The sequence below is a fragment of the Mytilus galloprovincialis genome, chromosome 11, assembly GCF_965363235.1.
Source record: "Mytilus galloprovincialis chromosome 11, xbMytGall1.hap1.1, whole genome shotgun sequence".
Lineage (NCBI taxonomy): Eukaryota > Metazoa > Mollusca > Bivalvia > Mytilida > Mytilidae > Mytilus > Mytilus galloprovincialis.
Window position 1 is genome coordinate 61,061,803 of NC_134848.1, and position 22,033 is coordinate 61,083,835.

At 30.9% G+C, this 22,033-nt stretch overlaps 1 protein-coding gene across 3 annotated transcripts; it reads left to right on the top strand.

Moving 5' to 3' along the window:
• The first annotated feature begins 503 nt into the window (after positions 1 to 503).
• On the top strand, positions 504 to 18,871 carry LOC143052533 (uncharacterized). Of its 3 annotated transcripts, none has more exons than XM_076225582.1 (6): positions 504 to 591; positions 1,039 to 1,057; positions 1,896 to 1,994; positions 16,674 to 16,766; positions 17,386 to 17,478; positions 18,764 to 18,871. In XM_076225582.1, exons 1-5 carry the CDS (start codon positions 544 to 546, stop codon positions 17,472 to 17,474), a joined length of 348 nt encoding a protein of 115 aa, XP_076081697.1. In that variant the 5' UTR covers positions 504 to 543; the 3' UTR covers positions 17,475 to 17,478; positions 18,764 to 18,871. The 3 variants fall into 3 exon arrangements, with proteins under 3 accessions (XP_076081697.1, XP_076081698.1, XP_076081700.1); XM_076225583.1 differs by having other exon boundaries at positions 1,899 to 1,994; XM_076225585.1 differs by lacking the exons at positions 504 to 591; positions 1,039 to 1,057; positions 1,896 to 1,994 and adding exons at positions 13,473 to 13,556; positions 14,838 to 14,853; positions 16,126 to 16,221.
• The last annotated feature ends 3,162 nt before the right edge of the window (positions 18,872 to 22,033 follow it).

Sequence of the window (22,033 nt, forward strand, 5' to 3'; positions counted from 1 at the left end):
TTAAGAACATTTTTGGTGTTTACAGGTTTACGGTTTAAGCAAGATTCGGTTCGTTTGGCTGTATAAATGATGTTTCTTTACATAAAAGTTCAAGTACATTTTTTTTAAAGTCAAACGTATTTATTTAGTATATAAACAACATATTCAACTTTCTTTTGTTAATTTGAAGTCTCATTTTCGACTTTAAAATAATACAATTACAATTTATTTGACGGACCAGTAGATTTTTCAGTTCACTTGTCCGGCTGGCCAGTACTTAAAAAAGCTTAAATTTGACCTCTGCTTACAGTTATTGTTTTCATTACTGCATTTTGTAAATGGTAACATCGGTCAGTAGGTCACTATGTACTGGTAACTTTTGCACATATGGAGAGTTCCCATCGGCTACAATATAATTCTAAAAATAATAATGAGAATTCCAACAATTGCAATCATAATTATGCTTTAGGCAAGAATTTATGATATTTTAATTAAATAACATCTGTATCATTTAAAAGTATATAAACTGTGTTGTGAGAATACTCAATACATAGAACTGGAACCATGTTACGATATATTCTACTCCTCGCTGTGGCCGTTATTGCTATTCAGGTAAGAAATTGTCATATTATTATTATTATTATTATTATTATTATTATTATTATTATTATTATTATTATTATTATTATTATTACTAACCCTTTACTTCGTTCTGTTTGAATTAATTAATCCCGGTGTTTCTGTTATACATTAAATAACGTTAGATCATGTATTATCATTTATGGAATCAAAATGTCAATTGATAGGTATTTCAAGCAACAATAATACTTAATTTCCTTTTTTTGTTTCGTCACTTCTTAGACAATTCAAAAATTTTCAAATTAAATTTTGTGCCACGTCTCCTCTGCAGTTATGCAAATCATATTCACTATAGTATTGGTATCGAAAGGTATATACACTTTTTTTTAAAAGAAAATTTGCTATACTATCAACTTATATCTCAGAAAGATAATATACTCTCGGGGAACCTTATTTACTTATTTGTGTTTTCTTTTTTAGGCTCGATCACCACTAAAGTGTAAGTAGATCTATGCTTTTAAAGAGGCAATTATTTAAGATCATGGAACATATTCTTATACAAAGTACTGCCTTTTCACTTTTGGCCTCGATATATACACATACATTAGATGTCTGTCCTTGAAGCTTATCATAAATGTACGTACTATTCTTTGTTTCTCCCGAGATGACTTTTTTTAGGACATGCCACATTGATTTTATGTTAGCATATAAGCCAAACGATGTCTCAAATGAATATATGGGTTAAGATTATTAAATTTGATACCTAGAACTTGAAATAGTTCAAATTTTATTAGGAGTGTGTCGATATAAAAAGATATTCTATATACAATTAAAATGAAAAAATCGGTCATATGAGTCTTGAATATGTAAGACAATATGCTATATAAAGATAAAATTGAAGAAAAAACGACCACAAGAGTCGATCATCTGAGTCAGAGAGAAATAGCTTGCAACTTGGTACTTCAATAGCTTGTTAACCGAGTCGAGTGCACCTGTGTTACTGTATCATTCTAACAACAAAAAATGGCGGCAATTTAAAGTTTAACACTTAAAAACGAAACTTTGGTCAACTGAGTCAGAGACAGATAGCTTGGTACTTCAATACCTTGGAAATTTACTCGAGTACACCTGTGTTACTGTAACATCCTAATTACAAAAACAACTGATTTCAATGTATTTCATGTTTTGTATTTTATTGTTTATCAAATCGTCAATTTTGAGGATTTTAAAGCCATGTCATGTCAAATTTTGTCATCGACTGATGATTTTGAATCTCGCTTTGTTATCTTCTTCCTGTCGTCGAACAAAGTGAAAAGTGTTATTGTTTTATTCTTCAGACGACAAATGCAGTGATAAACCTCTATGTATGATGTATTGTGAATATGGTAACCATGTCGACCAAGATGGCTGTGCTATTTGTAAATGTAAACAACCTCGTAAGTAAACTTTAAACGCACAATAGTAAATTATTTTTGATTCAATCCGATTAAATTACACAGAAACATCCTCGGTCCTGGCTTGGCTTACAACGATACAAAGGATATTTGAAGGCTGAATTTCATTGGCTTATTTCATAATGAACAGAAAGTAGAAAGGAGGATAATTATTGCAGTTAATGTTTCTCCCAATTGCAAACTCAGTAGCATCATGTCATGCAAATGTCAAAATATCATTTATAACAATGATATAAAGTTTAATCCTAGTGTTCCAATGGACCACTGTCTCGAAATATATAAGCTCAAATTACTTTTTTCCCCTTGTTTCAAAGGAATTTATTAATTAAAAAAACGTAGTAAATGTAAATTATGAACTAGCGACTACCTCTGAAGTTCTGTTTTGACATTTTAGCTCACTGCCAGCCTGTAAAGTGTAGAATGAACTGTGACCGTGGATTCAAAGTTGGAACCGACGGATGCCAGATTTGTAAATGCAACTAGCACGTAAGCCTATACAATATTAATCACATGTTTTTTTAAAAGACATAAACAGGGATGGCGTCCCTATAAAGCACGTGGTTTCAAAGCCATAATGATGTTCATCATACATTTAGTTTGTGTTGGTTATTCAAAGATTGGTATTTGATTAAACACTTATGTGATTGTATTTCTAGTAGAAGTAAAAAATATGAAAAAGAAGTAAAGTATAAATAAATGTTATTGATAGCTTTTGTATTTTATTTTGATTTAAAGATTAGACATATGACATCAGGTAAAGATCAGATGTAACAGTTCTGCTAAAAATACATTGTGTTGTGTTGACTTTTTCTATACTATGAGGTATCTCAGACTGTAGTTACAATGAATATCACGAATGTATCATAACATTAGCATTTATCGGTATACACTACTAGATATTTTTCCAATTTACCGTTGAAAGATTTCAAATAATTGAAAAAATATGTAAATTCAATTTTTATCAGTACATCATAGAGGCGATATATAACATTTTGATACCAAACACGGGTCAAAAAGTAAAAATCACAAAAATACTAAACTCCGATGAAAATTTAAAACGGAAAGTCCTCAATCAAACGTCAAGATAAAATGATAAAACAAATCAAACGAATTGACAACTGTCATATTCCTGACTCGGCACAGGCATTTTCAAATGTAGATGCGTTAACAAAACAAAAAGACACACTGGGAATATATTTCACAAAAATGTGTACACTAGGCTCGTCATCCTGACTTTTGGTTTGAGTGTTCCATGTTTAAGTGAATACAAAAAATTTGCTTCCAACCCACAAGCTGTATAGAGCGTTAAATTCATATATATTTTAGAATGACATACAAATGAATATATCAAATTTCGCTTTTACATTTCAGCTCGAGCTTGGTAAACATCCAAAAGATGATGGACAGAGTGAATAGAGTCACTAATAACAAAGAATTTAAACGGAAATATATTCAATAACATTATTGAAGTTTATTTCTTATTCTTATTTTTTCTTTCTTTCTGAATCAAGTCATTGGGTAACACATATTACCAGTCTTTGATCCTTACACAATATATGCAATACCGTCAGCGAATTTCTAGTTCTAGACAATCAGGGGAAATCGAAAACATTTCATAACGATTCAAGACACCAAATAACCTATAACTAAATATACTGTAATTTACAAGAAATGTATACCACCTTCATCTCCCCTTGTGTAATTTGTTATCAAAGGTGACACACTTATAATTTATAAGCCTAATCTGTGTTTCGTCTACACAAGACTCATCAGTGACGCTCAGATCAAAATATTTATCCAGCCAACGAGGAACAAAGTTGAAGAGCATTGAGGACTTAAAATTCTATAAAGTTATGCCAAATACGTAAATCTATTCCTGGAATAAAAAAAATCCTTATTTTGAAAAAGTTGTTTACAGTTCCGTAACATCGACAACATTGAAATATCAATCCAAAAAGACATAGAAGGTTATTCTGACCTGCTCTGTACCAAGAAAGAAAACTACGTAAAAAATCATCACAAATATATAACACAACTGAAACGAATATCTATTGAAGACAACAACTAATTTATGTAAATATTAAATTTAACAATGATATCAACAGAAACGTTTTGTGATTGATAGTACAGACTGCACAGACTAGTAGTGGAAACATTAGTAGTAAAGTTAAAGATAAGCAAATATAAATACAAAGGTAAAAACAGCACAAACATAAGTTGTAACATAGAACATCCATCAATTCATAAACACTCAAGATACTCGACAGTTGAAAATGCATGCCTGGAAGGCAAATAGTATTCAAAAACGTTCTAACAGACAACAACTCAAACATAAAGCAGAAAATTCTAATGGGTGTTCAATAAAGTGAGAAAATCGAGTACTCAGAACCGGTTGTGCGCTGACCTCTAATCAAAATGTGACTACAATTCAGCGGAAATAAACGTACCTCTAAACTTCAATACATATACATGAACTAAACAATATTCACAAAGGTCAGATAATCCGGACACTTGGCACTTGCGCAAAAATGCGACAGGATTTATAAGTATAAGAAGATGTGGTATAAGTGTCAATGACACAACCCTCCATCCAAGGTATAATTTGTAAAAACAAGTTCAAAGTACGATATTGTTTTGTGAGATATTAACCCTCCCTTTAAAAATCTTGCTAATGTAGAATAAACGAAAACACATCAATACGCACAGCAATACTCAGCATTTAACTTACAGAATCAGATAAAGCACGGAAGCTGTAGTCTCATGTTTACAATTTAGATTAAGGCTTCTGAAGTTTTTAATATTAAATGAAATTATAAGATGATAACAAATACAAGTATTCCCTACAGATAACATGGAACAGGTGTTATACAAATCTGGAAAATACGCGTTAACTGCCACATATATAAGATAGGTTAAATATATAATAAATCACGAACAAATATTCAACAAATGAGAAACACATAGTCATCTATTTTTGCCTTTTATTATACATGTGTTATATATGATATTTTAACAATTAAAAAAAGTTATTATTCAAACTAGATTTAAAACATTTTACGTAGTTATATGACCGAAATTGGTGTACATATACCAACAAAAATTTACATATAATAACGTTGTTCAACTAGTAGAGAGCTTATTGAAACGGGTACATAACTATTTCATTACTTCTTTAATGTAATTCATACGACAAATCTTGTACAAGGTCTTCTGTTTTTTTAAACTGATTTTTTTTCATGTTTTTCCTAAAACCCAAATGCAATTTTGAAATGTTCGACGAGGACATGATTCGAAAACTAGAAAACATAGTGATTTGCCAAATTAATTTTACAAGATAAACTTAAGGATGTTTGCTTGTGATATTTTGGAATTTTTGTCAGATTTTTTAAATCCTCGTGTTTTATCCATTTGAATGTCTTTAGAAATTTTGGCCATGGACCCCAGTTTTTCTTTTTATAAATCTTTTACGTTTATAATTATAAGCCATTTGTCATTTTTTTATAAAATCTTATTTATTTTTTAATAGCTTTTGAGAACTGTAATATCTTGAAAACAAGCACATTGACCCCTATATTTTTTGTGCTTTTTTGATTCCTCAATTAAATCCGTATCAATATATACTAGTGTTATAGAAAGCTATTTATTTAGAAACTGAGCAGCAATCGTCCTTAAGATAAAAAGTACAGTTTTTCTCAAATTTATTAATATGTTGATTTTGGAAGCGCGGAAGAACTTTGTACGAAATGTGTGAACAAACAATTTTTTTTAAAATCCTTTAAAATTAAAAATAGTAGCATTCAATTCTCATAAATACATGACTTTTTGTATATACCACCATATATGCCATTTAAAAGTACGAATTCTTTAGAAGTATATATTATGTTCCGTTAATTATTCAAAAAAAAATTGAAAATGTAGCAGATGCCCACAGTATGATTTATGACTCAACTTTCAACCCAAACCAACTGATGTAGAAGCTATATAATTTATAGGTTATCGTACGGTCTCTTGAGAATGAACAAAATCTCATACTTCGTAGCAAGTAATAAAAATCAAATATTTGACAAAATGTAAAAAAATGAAATCAAACAATATAAAACTCATGATTTATGTACAAAACAATAATCGATAACATCAAATAGTGTTTACTAGTATACAGTAATAAACGATAATAACATTAACGGTACCAATTTTTTCTGCACCAGATGCGCATTTCGACAATACATGTCTCTTCAGTGATGCTCGTGGCCAAAATATGTAAAATCCAAAGCTTATATAAAAGATGAAGGAAGAGCTATAATCCAAAAGTTCCAAAAAGTCAAAAACTAGATAATTACTGAATTACAGAATCGGGCAAAGTTGGTTTTAGATGAATTGGAATATTTATTTTAGGTATTTTTGGCATATGGCTCTTCAACGATTTTCGGTACTTATTCATCTTCGGATTTCAAATGTTTGGCTTTGAGCGTTACTGATGAAGATTTATCCAGAAAAGCCTTTTTGACGCAAGAAATTAGTAGATGTGTTGTTTTCACTTTTTTAACATCATTGGGTCGATACCTCTGCTGGTGGACTATCAGTCTACCAGGGCATCATCAGCTCTGTGGTGAGTCTTTCGATACTGACATGATTTTACTAACTTTACTTAAATTGTCCGTTTTATAAAATTTTGAAATTATTAAGAAACTAAGATTTCAACTCCCTCAGGCAAAGTTGGCTTGAGATGAATTTGGCTATTTATTTTAGGTATTTTTGACATACAGCTCTCCAACGGTGTCGGTATTTATACATCTTCGGATTTTAAATGTTCTGCTTTGAGTGTTCCTGATGTAGGTAAATCCAGAAAAGGTGCAAATACACAAATTAAATCCCAGTATATTTGATGAGTGTATTGGACAAGTTCGAAAATCAGTGCCGATTGACAATTTTTATACGAGTTATGGCCATTGAAAATAGTAACCAAATGGAAGATCACATTGGTTACGCTCACCTGGGCAAATTTCTTTCCTGGTTTTTATTAAACTTATATTATAAGTCTATATTATCAGTGTCTCGATCAAGTTTGAAAAAGGATTATTTAGGTATCGCAGATCAAATTTATTCGTTCATAGTGTGTTAATTTACGTTTCTTGATTGAGTTAAGCTTTCCAATCGATATTTTATCGAATGTTTTTCTATGTTGTGATGTTATACTATTGTTTCAGAAAAAGGGAGAAGGTTTGGTAACATTAAAACGTTTAATCCTGCTGCAAATGTTTGCACCTACCCTAAATCAGCAATCTGATGTACAGTAGTGGTCGTTTGTTTATGTTATTTATACGTGTTTCTCGTTTGTCGTTTTTTATATAGATTAGAACGTTGGTTTTCCCGTTTGAATAAAATTACTTTAGTAATTTCAGGTCATTTATAGCTTGTTGTTCGGTGTGAGTCATAACTTAGTGTTGAAGGCCGTACCTTGACCGATGATGGTTTCCTTTTATAGATTGTGTCTTGGATAGCGAGTTGTTTCATTGGCACTCGTACCACATCTTCCTATATCTAATTTAAACCCAAAAAAATGTGGACCTTGAATTATTACTGATATGGAAGATTACTTTTTGGCAATCTAAGGGTTCATTTTATTTTTATCAAATACAAAACAAAGGATTATATCAGTAATATCATGGATCATTTCCAAAAACAATAAGTGTTATAATAAAAAAAAATGGAAGAAGGGGTGTGATTGTCAATGAGACAACTCTTCAAAGATATTACGCGATACATAAACTACAAACTATAGATGACTATACGGCCTTCAACAATGAGCAAAGCCAATATCGCAAAGTTAGCTATAAAATTCCCCCAAATAACAAATATATACAATTAAAACTAGAAAACTAGAAAAACTAACAGCCTAATTTACCTTCCAAATATTGAACGAAAACAAATAAGAAACGCAAAACAAACAACAACAACTATTTTACAGGGTTCTCAACGAAGGACAACCCATGTGGTGTGGTTAAACTTGTTAGCGGTAGCTAAACTCGCATTTAACATTGGACAGATGTATAACAGTACATCATAAGAACAAATTATGAAAATCAACTGAAAAAGTCTTTAGTCATCAGGTGGATACATATAGAAATATATCAAACAAAACACTGAGTTTTGCCAGGTTGTTTTACACTTCAGCGACAGAATGACACTAGTACTGACCTGAGTGTTTAACGCCAAAAACTACAATAATTTTGTAACAAGGAAATCATGTATCTATGACTTAATTATAAATCACTTCACTTTCAAGATCCAATGGGTTTAGTGAAAGACGTTTATAAACAGTGAGAGAAAAAAGCTTGACCTTGTGCAATGCCAAAATTGATACCTCGATAAATTTTAGAGCCATTGATTTGCATATGTACAGATGAGTGTGGTCCTAACCTTGACAAAAGTTAACTTGGAGCAGACTTGTTGACTGCTTTCTAAGTTAACTTGAGAATTTTTAAGCAGTCAAGCTAGTTAACTTCGTCGTTGGTGGACCAGGCCTGTGGTCTGTTTTTTTTTAGGTCTGCTCCAGACCAGACCTGTGGACAAGTCTGCTTTTGACCAGTCCTGAGGACAGGTCTGCCTCAGACCAGACCTGTGGACATGTCTGCTCCTGACCAGACCTGAGGACAGGTTTGCTTCTGTGACCAGACCTGTGGACAAGTCTGCTATTGACCAGACCTGAGGACAGGTCTGCTTATGACAGATTGTCGTTATAAGAGTTTTCAAATCAGACTTGAGCTTTATGTATGTATGTACTGGTAAATGCCTCCGATATCCGAAGAATCCCTCGAAAGCTGCGAGGGTACAGTGGCATCCGTGTACACTCCCTAACGAGATTAATAGAGATGTGTCACTAACGTATGTTTATACGACAATTATTTTTACAAGGACAATCAATCCCAACACAACACAAAGGGAGTGCTAGGACAGTCTGTTATTATGGTGAAGGAAGCCGAAGTACTCGGAGAGAACCACCGGGCCACTCGGTGGAAACAGACAAACCAGAGAGATATCAGAAGATTGATCTCCAGGTCAAAGTAAGAGACAACTTTGACCAACCGAGGCCCCCAATCAAAATTATTTAAAATATGTAAACAACATTCGCATTGTTTTTCCACAGATATCAAATTTATTTATTTAATTACTGGCTATAGACTCTACTAGATATTATACAAAACTCTCTTTTTTTAATTTGATATACATGTATTCTTATATACATAAAACAGTGGCTATACAAGTACATACAGCTACTCATAGAGGAAATGAGTGGGTTTTTTTATTAGAAGGCGGATAGAAAGGTTATCCAACGCATCGGAACAATATTCTTATATCACGGGATATCAACAACATTGTCGACTTTGCTTCGTTCCCTATTTTTTACCTGTCCCTTCCTAAGTTTTACTTTATGCATAAATTTATACATGCATGGATATTTCATTGTTATTCAACTTGTTTGCAATGGATTTACTATTCTATTTTCTGCAGAATATTCTAACAGAAATTGTACAGTGTCCGTAAGCATACGGTGTGGTAAAACTATCAACAATCTCGTCAAATTCGTCAGATTTGTCGAGAGATTTTTCTTTGCCGATTGACTGATATATAGGATGTCCCAAAATTATACTCAATGCGCACTTGAATGAAATAGTTGCCACTTGACGTTTAACTACAAACAAAATCAATCAACCGACATAATAGATTAACAGTATACTATTCCCAGAAGAGAACCTCATATACTTTTGTTTGTTTGTTAAATAGTACAAATGAATTCAGACATGTCAGTGTTGGTACTTTGATGATGCGGCCTAATAATTTTGTTTTACACACCATCATGAACTACTATATCTAGTGACTGTTCAATATTATGAATATAGAGATGCAATGCTGACACACTCAATTTATGTGGAACAGTTTTTGCATTAATTGTTTTCCTTCAAATAAAAGTGCACATATTGTCAGTTTTGGTCAAAGTATTTTCTTGTACAAGTCAGCATGAAGTATCAAAACTACTCAAATTTCATTACGTATCAATATTTTGAATAAAAGAAGGACATGCTGACACCCTAAATTTATGCGAACAAAAATTTGTAGTCATGTGTTTAAATGAATTAAATTATTGCTGATTGTGCTTGCATAGTTCAAGGATGAATACAACTTACATCAAATATACGTCTTTTCAAAAATATACATAAAATTTGGTTGAATTTGATAGGTATTGGAATATATATTCAGTGTCCGTTATCATTGTAACCAAGATCATTTTTACAATTGATAGATTGTCAGATCACAGATAAATTTGTGTTACAAGCAACGTCTTATCCGTACTTTATTTTCAAATATTTGTATTAAATCCTGTTTATATAACGGAAGTATTAATTTTACTTTATTCCCGATGTTTATACGGGTCCTACTAAAATGCGCCCTGGAGCGCCCGGGTGAAGAAAAAACGCCCGGGGAAAAGAAAACTCGCCCGGGGAAGAAAATATAGCGCCCCGGGAACAGAAAAAGCGCCCGTGGAAAATATATAGATATTTTATTGGCATGAGACAACTTTGTTAAGTTATGGACATTGATATTTTTTTATTTAAAAAAAGTCATTTGCAAATTCAGATAATAGACATTTGTTTTAAAGCACAAAAACAAGTATGAATATTCAATTTTAACAATAATATATGAATAATATTTCGAAAGACTAATAATAATGGATCACAGTTTATGCGGAAGATTTATAACATGTAAGACATCAAAAGACATGTTTTTCAAAAACGATATCAAAATGAAAAGTGTATAAGACAACTCAAATTTCACAGATAAGTATTAATTTAATCAAAATTAAAAGAGGTACACATAATAACTCAGTACTATAATGTACCGTAGTTAAAACAAGGAGGTAAAAAGCAGGTATTAATCTTGATAGACTCAAATAAAGTTTTGACCACGCGAGCACAGAAGCTGTAGTCCGATGTTAACAATTTTACTTAAGGCTTTTTTTTTTAATATTTAATATAATTAAAAGAGGATAACAAACAAAAAACGTATACCTCCTCCAAATAACATGTACCAGTTGCAATGTTTTATACAAATCTGGAAAATATGCAGTTAACTGCCACAGATATAAAATAGGTTAAAGATATTACAAATCACGTATAATTATACAACAAGTGAAAAAAAACATCTATTTTTGCCCTTTATTATACATGATATTTACGATTGAAATAAGTTATAATTCAAATTAGTCGACGGATTTTTTTAACGTATTAATATGACCGGAATTAGTGTGACATATCATAAAGCATTTACATATAATAACTTTGTCCAACTAGTAGAGCGTATTTAATCGGGTGCATATTTATTTCAATATTTGATAAATGTAAACAAATCATACGACAAATCTTGTACAATGTCTTCCGTTTTCGAAAATTTTTTCAAACTGCCCCTTTTTAATGTATTTCCGATAACCGATTTCCCAGGAGAATTTGTAATTAAGAACAAAAGTACTGTTTTATCATATTTATTAGTATGTTGACTTCAGAATTGTATGCTTCATTTAGTAAATTTATTTTCATATGAAAGCGGTGATCTACGCACAATCTGTTTGAAGCGCAAAAAGTAGCATTCAATTCTCATAAATACGTATATACAAAAGTATTTCGTTGAAAAGTACGAATTCGATTGAAACATATATTATGTCCGTACTTATTCCAAAAATGTGAAAATGTAAAAGATACGTATAGTATAGTTTTAATGAGTCAACTTTCAAACCCAGACCAAGTAATATAGAAGCTATAGAATTTAAAGGTTACCGTACGGTCTCTTAGAAATGAGCAAAAACTCATACTTCGTAGCACGTTATACAAATCCAATACACGACAAAGTGCAGAAAAACAAAATCAAACAAAAAAAAAAACCTCCTGATTTATGTACAAAACAGTAAACGCTAACATCAAATAGTGTATATACAATGTTCAGTAATAAAAGCTAATTACTGAATCGTAGAATCGAATAGGTACATACATAATGTGTGTGTAGAACAGGATATAGGTCTTATCCTAAACGACATCTCACGAGAAGTTACCAGACCTTAAGATTGATCATACTCGCAAATGGTGTCAAGGGAGAATCGCAAATTAAATCCCCATTCGAACCAAGAACCCTTGTGTTAGAAGTCCGATGCATTATTCACTTCACCCCGGCTCTCTTTATACGCTATTGTACTCTACACATCTCTCATTCAATTAAAGATTATGTATAGGCACAAGAAGGCAACACATAAATAGCAGTATAATTATGAATTTAATAGTACAGTGAAACCTGTTTAAACTGTTCGGGACTTAAGATTTGGTTCGGGTTTGGCAGTTGTTCGGTTTTATCAGGTTTACAACGCATACAATTGGTATGACGTTGTTTAAGAACATGTTTTGTGCATACAGGTTTACGCGTACACTTTCTTTACATAAAAGTTCAAGTATTTAGTACTTAGTATATAAACACCATACATGTATTCAATTTTCTTTTGTTAATTTGAAGTTTCAGATGGGATTTTTAAATAATACAATTTCAATTTATGTGATGGACCAGTAGATTTTTTAGTCCTCCGGTCCAGCTGACCAGTACTCTTTAAGGGGGCTCCTGGGTATAAATCAAATTTTGTTTCTAATATAAGATTTCGCTATATTTTTTTATAAACGAACTTTATTATATACTTAAAAGAAAAATGAAATAAAAAAATGGGGCCACCGTTCAATTAAGCTCACAATCTGACTCCGGAAAAAGCATACATTTTTGTTAATGTCCTTTTTTTCTGTTGAACTAATAGGCGAAATAGAGGTAATATCGAAATAAAAAAATAACCTAATTACAGAAATCGCTTAAATTTTACAATTATTTAGTTTATGTACAGCGTTTTTGAAAACAATAATGAAAAATATAGGTCACCGACGAGTGAAAAAAGATATTTCAAATTTAATGCACAAAAATAGCATTTTTGCACCAAAGGGAGATAATTTGGAACTTTTTCAATGATATAAACATTTAAAAAGTCATCTGGGGCAAAACCGAATTGATTTTTTGGGTTGATTTGTTTTACCATATCATAAAGTAATTACTAATAGTGTAATAAATAAAATGTGTAATGAAAAAATAAAGGTTCATTTTTTGCTGAAATTTTTGTACCCACGAGCCACCTTAAAGCTTAAATTTGAACCTTGGTTACAGTTGTTGTATTTAGTATTCCATTTTGTATATGGTAGCATCGGTCAATTGGTCACAATGTATTGTTAACTTTTGCACATATGGAGAGTTCTATCCCTTTGGCTACAATATAATTCTAAGAATAACAATGAGATTTTCAACAAATGAAATCATAATTGTGCTTTAGGTGTAAACTTATAATATTTTAATTAAGTAACATCTGTATCATGCAAAAGTATATAAACTCTGGTAGGTAAATCCTCAATACATTAAACTGGAACCATGTTACGATATATTCTACTCCTCGCTGTGGCCGTTATTGCTATTCAGGTAAGAAACTGTCATATTATTATTATTTTATTATTGTTATTATTAATAATATTATTATTATTGTTATTATTATTACAATGTAAATATATAATTAATATTATTATTCATATTACTAATATAATTATTTATATAATCAATATTATTACGAATAATTTTGATAATATTATTAATATTATTATTAATATTATTTTTAATATTATTAATATTATCATCAATATTATTAATATTATTATCAATATTATTAATATTATTATCAATATTATTAATATTATTCTCAATATTATTAATATTATTATCAATATTATTATTATTATATCAATATTATTAATATTATTAATATTATTATAATTATTTAAGAAATAATTGATGCAAGGTACTATTGTAGTTTTAACAGGAGTAGGCATTATATTCGTGATTATTTTTGCACGAGCGATAATATAATGCCTACCCATGTTAAAACTACAATAAAGTATAGCTTGCATCAATATTTCGATTCTGATTAGGACAATTAAGGTAATTTCTATGTCCAACATGTATTAAGTGTAAAGCTTTGTGTATGCTCTTCTATGAACCCCTCGCTTTTGTTTGTAAACAAGCAAACGACTGGCAATGCGATTTGTCAGAGGGAGGAGTTTTGAAAATCCAGGATGAACTTTTGTCGTACCTAGTTCAAATATGTCAATTTCAAGTTGCAACACATGACAGTCATAATAAATGAATTAGTTACACCAAACACAACACAAAAGTTTGGAAGTGTTTTGAGTTAAAGAAAAAATTAAATACATGCAAATTTGATAAAATTCATTATCCAGCAGTCAATATACGCATGTGCAAACTAATTTTATTGGATTTACAGCATGAGTTTATACACAAAGCAAAAGGATCACGTCATATTATAAATATTTTTATTACTTTTACTAACCCTCTTTTTCGTTCTATTGAAATTAAATAATCCCGGTATTTCTGTTATAAGAAACAATATGTTAAATCATGTATGGTATATGGCATCAAAAAGTCAATTGATTGGTATTTCAAGCAACAATAATAGTTGCTTTCCCTTTTTTGTTGCATTCGTCATCTCTAGAACAATTTTAAATTGTCTATTTAAATTTTGTGCATGTGTCTTCTGAACTTATGCGAATCATATTCATTATAATATTGATATCGATAAGTATATACACCTTTTTTTATAGAAAATTGGCTACACAATCATAGTATGTATCAAAAGGATAATATACTCACGGGGGAATCTTATTTACTTATTTGTGTTTTCCTTTTTAGGCTCGATCACCACCAAGTAAGTAAATCTATGCGTTTAAAAAAAGTTATTATTTAAAATTATGGAACATATTCTTATACAAAATAAGATTCAATAAATTCTGTTACAAAATGTTAAAAATTATTATAAATTAAGGAATGTATCTCCCTCATGCAAAGCTCTGATTCCTTTCACGGATTTGGCTATACTTTTTGGAACTATTGGATTATAGCTCTACAAACTTTGTATAAGCCTTGGATTTTATATATTTTGGCCACGAGTATCACTGAAGAGACATTATTTGTCAAAATGCGCATCTGGTGCAGCAAAATTGGTACCGTTAATGTTATTAATACCACTGGGTCGATGCCTCTGCTGGTGGACTGTTAGTCCCCGAGGGTATCACCAGCCCAGTAGCCAGTACTCCGGTACTGGCATGAAAATACGGATTTTTTGTGTTTTTAAATTTGCTGTTACAAAATGTTAAAAATTATTATAAATTAAGGAATGTATCTCCCTCATGTAAAGCTCTGATTCCTTTCACGGATTTGGCTTTACATTTTGGAACTATTGGATTATAGCTCTACAAACTTTATATAAGTTTGGATTTTACATATTTTGGCCACGAGCATCACTGAAGAGACATTATTTGTCGAAATGCGCATCTGGTGCAGCAAAATTGGTAGCGTTAATGTTATTATACAAGTCACAGACTTTTCACTGTTTGGCATGAAATTTACACATACAATTTACTTCTCATAAATGTACGTACTATTCTTTGTTTCTCCATATATGTCTTTTCTTAGGACATGACACAATAATGCTATATCAGAATATTAACAAAACGATGCATCAAATGATTATTAGAGTTAAGATTATTCAATTTGATACCTAAACCTTGCAATATTTAAAAATTTGTTAAGAGTCTATCGATATAAAAAGAAAATATGTAATAAGATATGCGATATAAAGATAAAACAGGAAAAGAACGACCACAACAATCGGCCAACTGAGAGAGAAAGAGATAGCTTGAAACTTGGTACTTCAATAGCTTGTAGATTTAATCGAGTGCACCTGTCTAAGTGTATCATTCTAAGTACAAAAACTGCCTGCAGTCTAAAGTTTAATACTAAAAAAACGAAATTTCCATGTATCTTATGTTTTGTATATTATTGTTTGTCAATTCGTCGATTTTGAGGGTTTTAACGCAATGTCATTGTCTATTTTTCATTCCATGAGTTTAAATAATGCTTTGTTATCTTCCTCCTGTCTTCCAACTAAATTGATAAAGTGTTATTAATTTGTTTTTAGACCCGTGCTGGAATAAACCACTATGCATGATGCAGTGTGAATATGGTAACCATGTCGATCAAGATGGCTGTGCTATTTGTAAATGTAAACAACCTCGTAAGTAAACTTTAAACGCACAATAGTAAATAATTGTTGATCAAATTTGATTAGAATACACATCTTCTGTTCACGCCTGTATTAGAAGAATTTGACAACACTCATTCTACTTTCCGTTTTAAAAAGCTTTCGGGGTTCTGGTTCTATCGTAAAATGCAAACCTTAAAATACTTGAAAGGCTGAAATTTCATTGGCTGATTTAATAATGAACAGAAAGAAGAAAGGAGTATAATTATTAAAGTGAATGTTACTTCCAATGGAAACTCGGGTGCATCATGCAAATGTCAATATATTTTAACAGCAATGCATATCCAATAATCAAATAATATATAGCTTATTTCTTATTTCCAATGGACTGTTAACTCGTGTATATCAGCTGAAATTGCTATCATTTTACTTGCTTCAAAGTAAATTTTACATTAGAAAACCCATGATGTTTGTTTTTTTTTCAGCTCACTGCCCGCACGTTATGTGTGCTATGTATTGTGAACACGGATTTCAAGTTGGAGCTGATGAATGTGAAACTTGTAAATGCAACCAGCCTCGTAAGTCTATATGATATCTGAATCTTATATTCCAAATATTTCCACAATAAATATTTGACTCCATTGAAATACGCTCTGTTTAATATGTAATTTCTGGTTACTTAAGCTCAAGATATTTTCAAACATCTTTCGATTTTTAAAATTTGCTGATGCCCTTTAGGGGTTTGTCACTGTCATGCTTTGACTATACGCTACATGATACGAGTTATAAAAAAAATGCAATTATTTTGGGAGTGGATATTTCAAATAAAAAAGTTAATGTTGCAAAGCGTTTCAATTTAATTTCACCTACACAGTTTTCAAACCTTGTATTTGTTAAACGTGATTATGGTAAACACTAACAAACCCATTATATTTACCTATTGAAGCGCTTTTTGTTATGATGCCACACATTTTATCAAAATTGATTTCCACTATAGTGAAAGACTTTTCGATTCAAACCTCGACTTCTACCAGGTGCAGAGAAATACCATATCTAAATGGTCGGTTGATAAGTTCTTTATTGTATATAAGTATTCTGATTGAATCTAGTTTCATGTACTTTTATTAGCAAAGAACATACAAACAATAATCTATGACCTAAATAAAAACAATTATATGCTATTATTTAATATTTCAGCTCACTGTCAGCCTGTAAGATGCAGAATGAACTGTGAGCATGGGTTCAAAGTAGGCACTGACGGATGCCAGATTTGCAAATGCAACTAACCACGTAAGCCTATACAACATAAATCTCATGTCTTTTTTAAGACAGGAACAAGAATCGCTTTCCATCATACATTTAGTTTGTCTTGGTTATTCAAAGGTTGGTTTTCGGTAAAACACTTTTACAATTGTATTTCTAGTGAAAGTAAAAATATGAAAAAAGCAATTAACATGTAAATAAATGGTATTGATACCTTTTGTATTATATGTTGAATTAAGGATGAGACACAACACTTCAGGTAAAGATAAGATGTAACAGTTCTACTAAAGACATTATGTTTTGTTGGTGTATATTTTATACTGGGTGGTATCTCAGACTCTAGTTACAATATATGTCCCCAAATGTATCATAACATTGGCATTCAGTGATACACTACAACATATTTTTCCAGTTTACTGTTAAAAGATTTCAAAATATTTTTTATCTGAACATCATTGAGGCGATGTTCATCATTTTTTTGCCAATTACGAGTCAAAAAGTAAAACCCCAAAAATACTAAACTCCGATGAAAATTTAAAACGGAAAGTCCTCAATCAAACCACAAAATCAAATGATAAAACAAATCAAACGAATGGACAACAACTGTCATATTCCTGACTTGGCACAGGCATTTTCAAACGTAGATGCGTAACCAAAACAAACAAACACACTGGCTATATAAATCACAAAATAGGGGTACACATGGCTCGTCATCGTGAATTTTGTATTGAGCGTTCCATATGTAAGTGAATACAAACAAGAATGTGTCCATAGTACAATGATGCCCCACTCGCAATATCTCTTTCTATTTTTAGAGGACCGTGAAATTGGGGTCAAAACTTAATTTAAAATTAAAAAGATCATATCATAGGGCACATATGTACTAAGTTTCAAGTTGATTGGACTTCAACTTCATCAAGAACTACCTTTACCAAAAACTTTAACGTGAAACTCGCATTATCATTTTCTATCATCAGTGGACTGTGAAATTTGGGTCAAAACTCTAATTTGGCATTTGAATTAGAAATATCATATCATAGGGCACATGTGTACTAAGTTTCAAGTTGATTGGACTTCAACTTCATCGACAACTACCTTGACCAACAACTTTAACCTAAAGCGGGACGAACAGACAAACAGACGAACGAACATACAGACGGACGGACGAACAGACGCACAGACCAGAAAACATAATGCCCCTTTACTATCGAAGTTGGGGCATACAAAGTGTTTCCAACCCACAAACTGTATACAGTGTTAAGTTCATATATATTTTAGTATAACATATATAAACTTTCGTTTTTCATTTCAGCTCGAGGATGGTAAGCAGCTAACAGATGATAGACAAAGTACATGCATACAGTATTTAAAAACAAAGAATTTAAATGGATATGCATTCAATAAAATTCTTGAAGTTTTATTTCTTATTTGTATTTCTTTTTTCTTACTGAATACTGTCACCGAACTTCCAGTTCAGATATAATTGATTAAAATTAGGGGACACGAATCGTAATGCCAAAAACGGGTAATGTAATTTATGAATGGGATAAGAAAATCCTTAGTATTTAAAAAAAATGAAAAACAGGAAATTTAAAACAAAAATGACCACATAATTGATAAAAGTTGTTTACAGTTCCGTTATATCGACAACATTGAAATATCAATCTTAAAAGACAAAGTAGGTTAATTTGACCCTAATTTGTATCAAGAAGTCAAAGCTACGTACTAAACATACATCACAGATATACAACACAACTGAAACGAATATTTATCAAAAGGAACAGCTAAAATATGTTGATATTTAATTTAACAATGATGACAACAGAAACGACTTGTTATTGATAGTACATACCAAATATAGAAGAGGGACGAAAGATACCAAAGGGACAGTTAAACTCATAAATCGAAAATAAACTGCCAACGCCTGGCTAAAAATAAAAAGAAGACAAACAGACAAATAATAAAACACAGGACACAACATAGAAAACTATAGAATAACACGAACTCCAAAACTTTCCGTTTGAACTTTTCTCGGATTCAGTATTTTTGTGATTTTATACTTTTTATATGCTATCAATAAAGACAAGAGTAATGATATTATACAACATGTCTTCAATAAATCATGATAAAATGAATTCTGGAATCATTTTATACACTTTTTGAAATAACAGGTGTCATAGCGAACAATCATATTAAATAATGGCTATAAAACCTAGTTTAATCCACCATTATCTACATAAGAAAATGCATGAACCAAGTCAGGCTATCGTTTCACAAAGAATCATACAACAATCTTAGATCGTACGTCGGTCGTACGTCAAATCGTAAGTTTTTGACCGTTTCATAAACAATCGTAAGTCGAAATTTATCGCAAGTTTGATCGTAAACTTACGACTGTTAACAGGCAGTCGTAAGTCAAATCGTAGGGATTTTACCTGTCGAAAATCAACAACATTACATTATCTTCAAGAAAAATAAGTGTTATTGGATCATTAGAATACATGTATTTATGTAATATTGTCCAATCATAAGTAACTGAAACTTTACATTTCTGAAATAATCGTATTTTTCAGATCATTTGACTTTATTTTCCTTTAATTCAACGCAGCATCTTGCTTCCAATAGTCCAAATATTTGACCATAAAAACATAGAAGTGAGTGAGCTAGCACAGCACTATAAAGTCTAACAATATAAGAAGGGGATCGGTACGTCATGCCATGGTTAATTTGTTGTAACTCTCTGACTTCATAATTTACAAGTCAAATATTATATTGCACCATCCAAAAATGTAAAATCATGAATAGAGAACGAAAATCGTCCCTTTTATCGTAAATTTTGTGTTGAGTTGCCTGTGTAACACTGAACCCAAATCTAGGAAGGACAGTTATGTAAGTTTATTCTGGTCTTGATCTATCTTAAGTACGTTAGGTTGTTCTATTCCAAAACAAGCAAGATCGCCCATCCTATAATCTATCTACTCCAATTAATTTCTGACTGCATGCTTTTTTTAGGTGCAGATGCACTGTATGAATCCAATGCCGCCAAAACATCATGTATGCGTGTGACTTGGCAGCCCTGGAGTAAAGAGAGGTGGTATAACTGCTAATGAGAGAACTAACTAGCAAGATTCGAATGAAGTAGATGTATGCACTGATAGGCAACCGTGCAGCCTTTAATAATGATGGAGAAGAAAATAAAACAAAGACCCTGACATAAAAAATATGAAGCAATATATTCAACTTAGGAAGCTAATGTTGTTCAGCCAAAATGATTTTTTTTATCAATTGAATTGCATTTAGGCAAAAGCCTTCATTTCTCTTATATATTTATTAAAAGAAATTAAGTACAAGTAAGAACATAAAATATCGCTCTTCCGGAGATAAAATGCTGGTGACAGTTGAACTCAATTCTATCATTCTATCATCACACGTCGTTTTACGGGTATTGATTCACGCATTACGTATTGTGCAATATACGATAAGACAAGATAAGATAGTATTGTATCAGATATCTTTGATGAGTCTTTTGTAGACGAAACGCACGTCTGGCGTATATACTAAATTTAGTCCTGGTATCTATGATGAGTTTATTTATTCCAATTAAAGGCCACAGCAGTAATGTATTACAACGCTTAAGATAATTGACATTTTTACGCATTGTACATGATAGCAGCTGTTCAAAGGTTACAATGTAACTGTTACATAAAAAAAAAATCAGCCCTTCGGCTACAACATATTTCATATTTATATCTATTTTTTTACGTTGTTGTATTCAGTTTCATAATAGTGTACATGGTAGTATCTGTTCAAGGTCACAGTGTACTGTTCTACGTTGTTATATTAGGTATAATATAGTGTACGGGGTAACATCAATCTTAGGTAAATTTATAACATAACAATTCTAGTCCTTCGACTACAAAATACATTTTAAAAATGACCATAAGATTATACAACAAATGCAAATGATAATCGTGCTGAAGGGGAGAATTTATAACATTTCTATCAAGCAATACCAGATTCATTACCTAAAATAGTAATAAACTATGTTGTGTTAATAATTTTTCTATCAAGAACTATGCTTCAATGTATTCTCCTCATCACATTGTCCGTTATCGCAATTCAGGTAAGTAATTGATTTCAATATGATTTTATTACTTATATTATTGATTTACTATTATTGTTATTATTGTTATTATAATCATTATTAATATTATTATTATTATTATTATTATTATTATTATTATTATTATTATTATTATTATTATTATTATTATTAGTTGTTGTAATATTATTGATAATATCAATAACATTTTTTTTCTCTAACTAAAATATTTATTGTTAAATATTAATGTGTTTATAGTTTTCCTATTTTTGCATTTTCTTAATTCCTTGGATAATTTAGCAATCTAACAAGCCATTTCAAATTCGATGTGTCTCTTTTTTTTTTACTTCTTCAATTAATAAACATCGTAGTTATAATATTAACTAGAAAATACACACGTTTGTGGATAACAAACAGTTTTGAAAATGCAATTATTCAGAGGACATCTTAATAATCTATTTTCGTCTTCTTTTTTAAGGC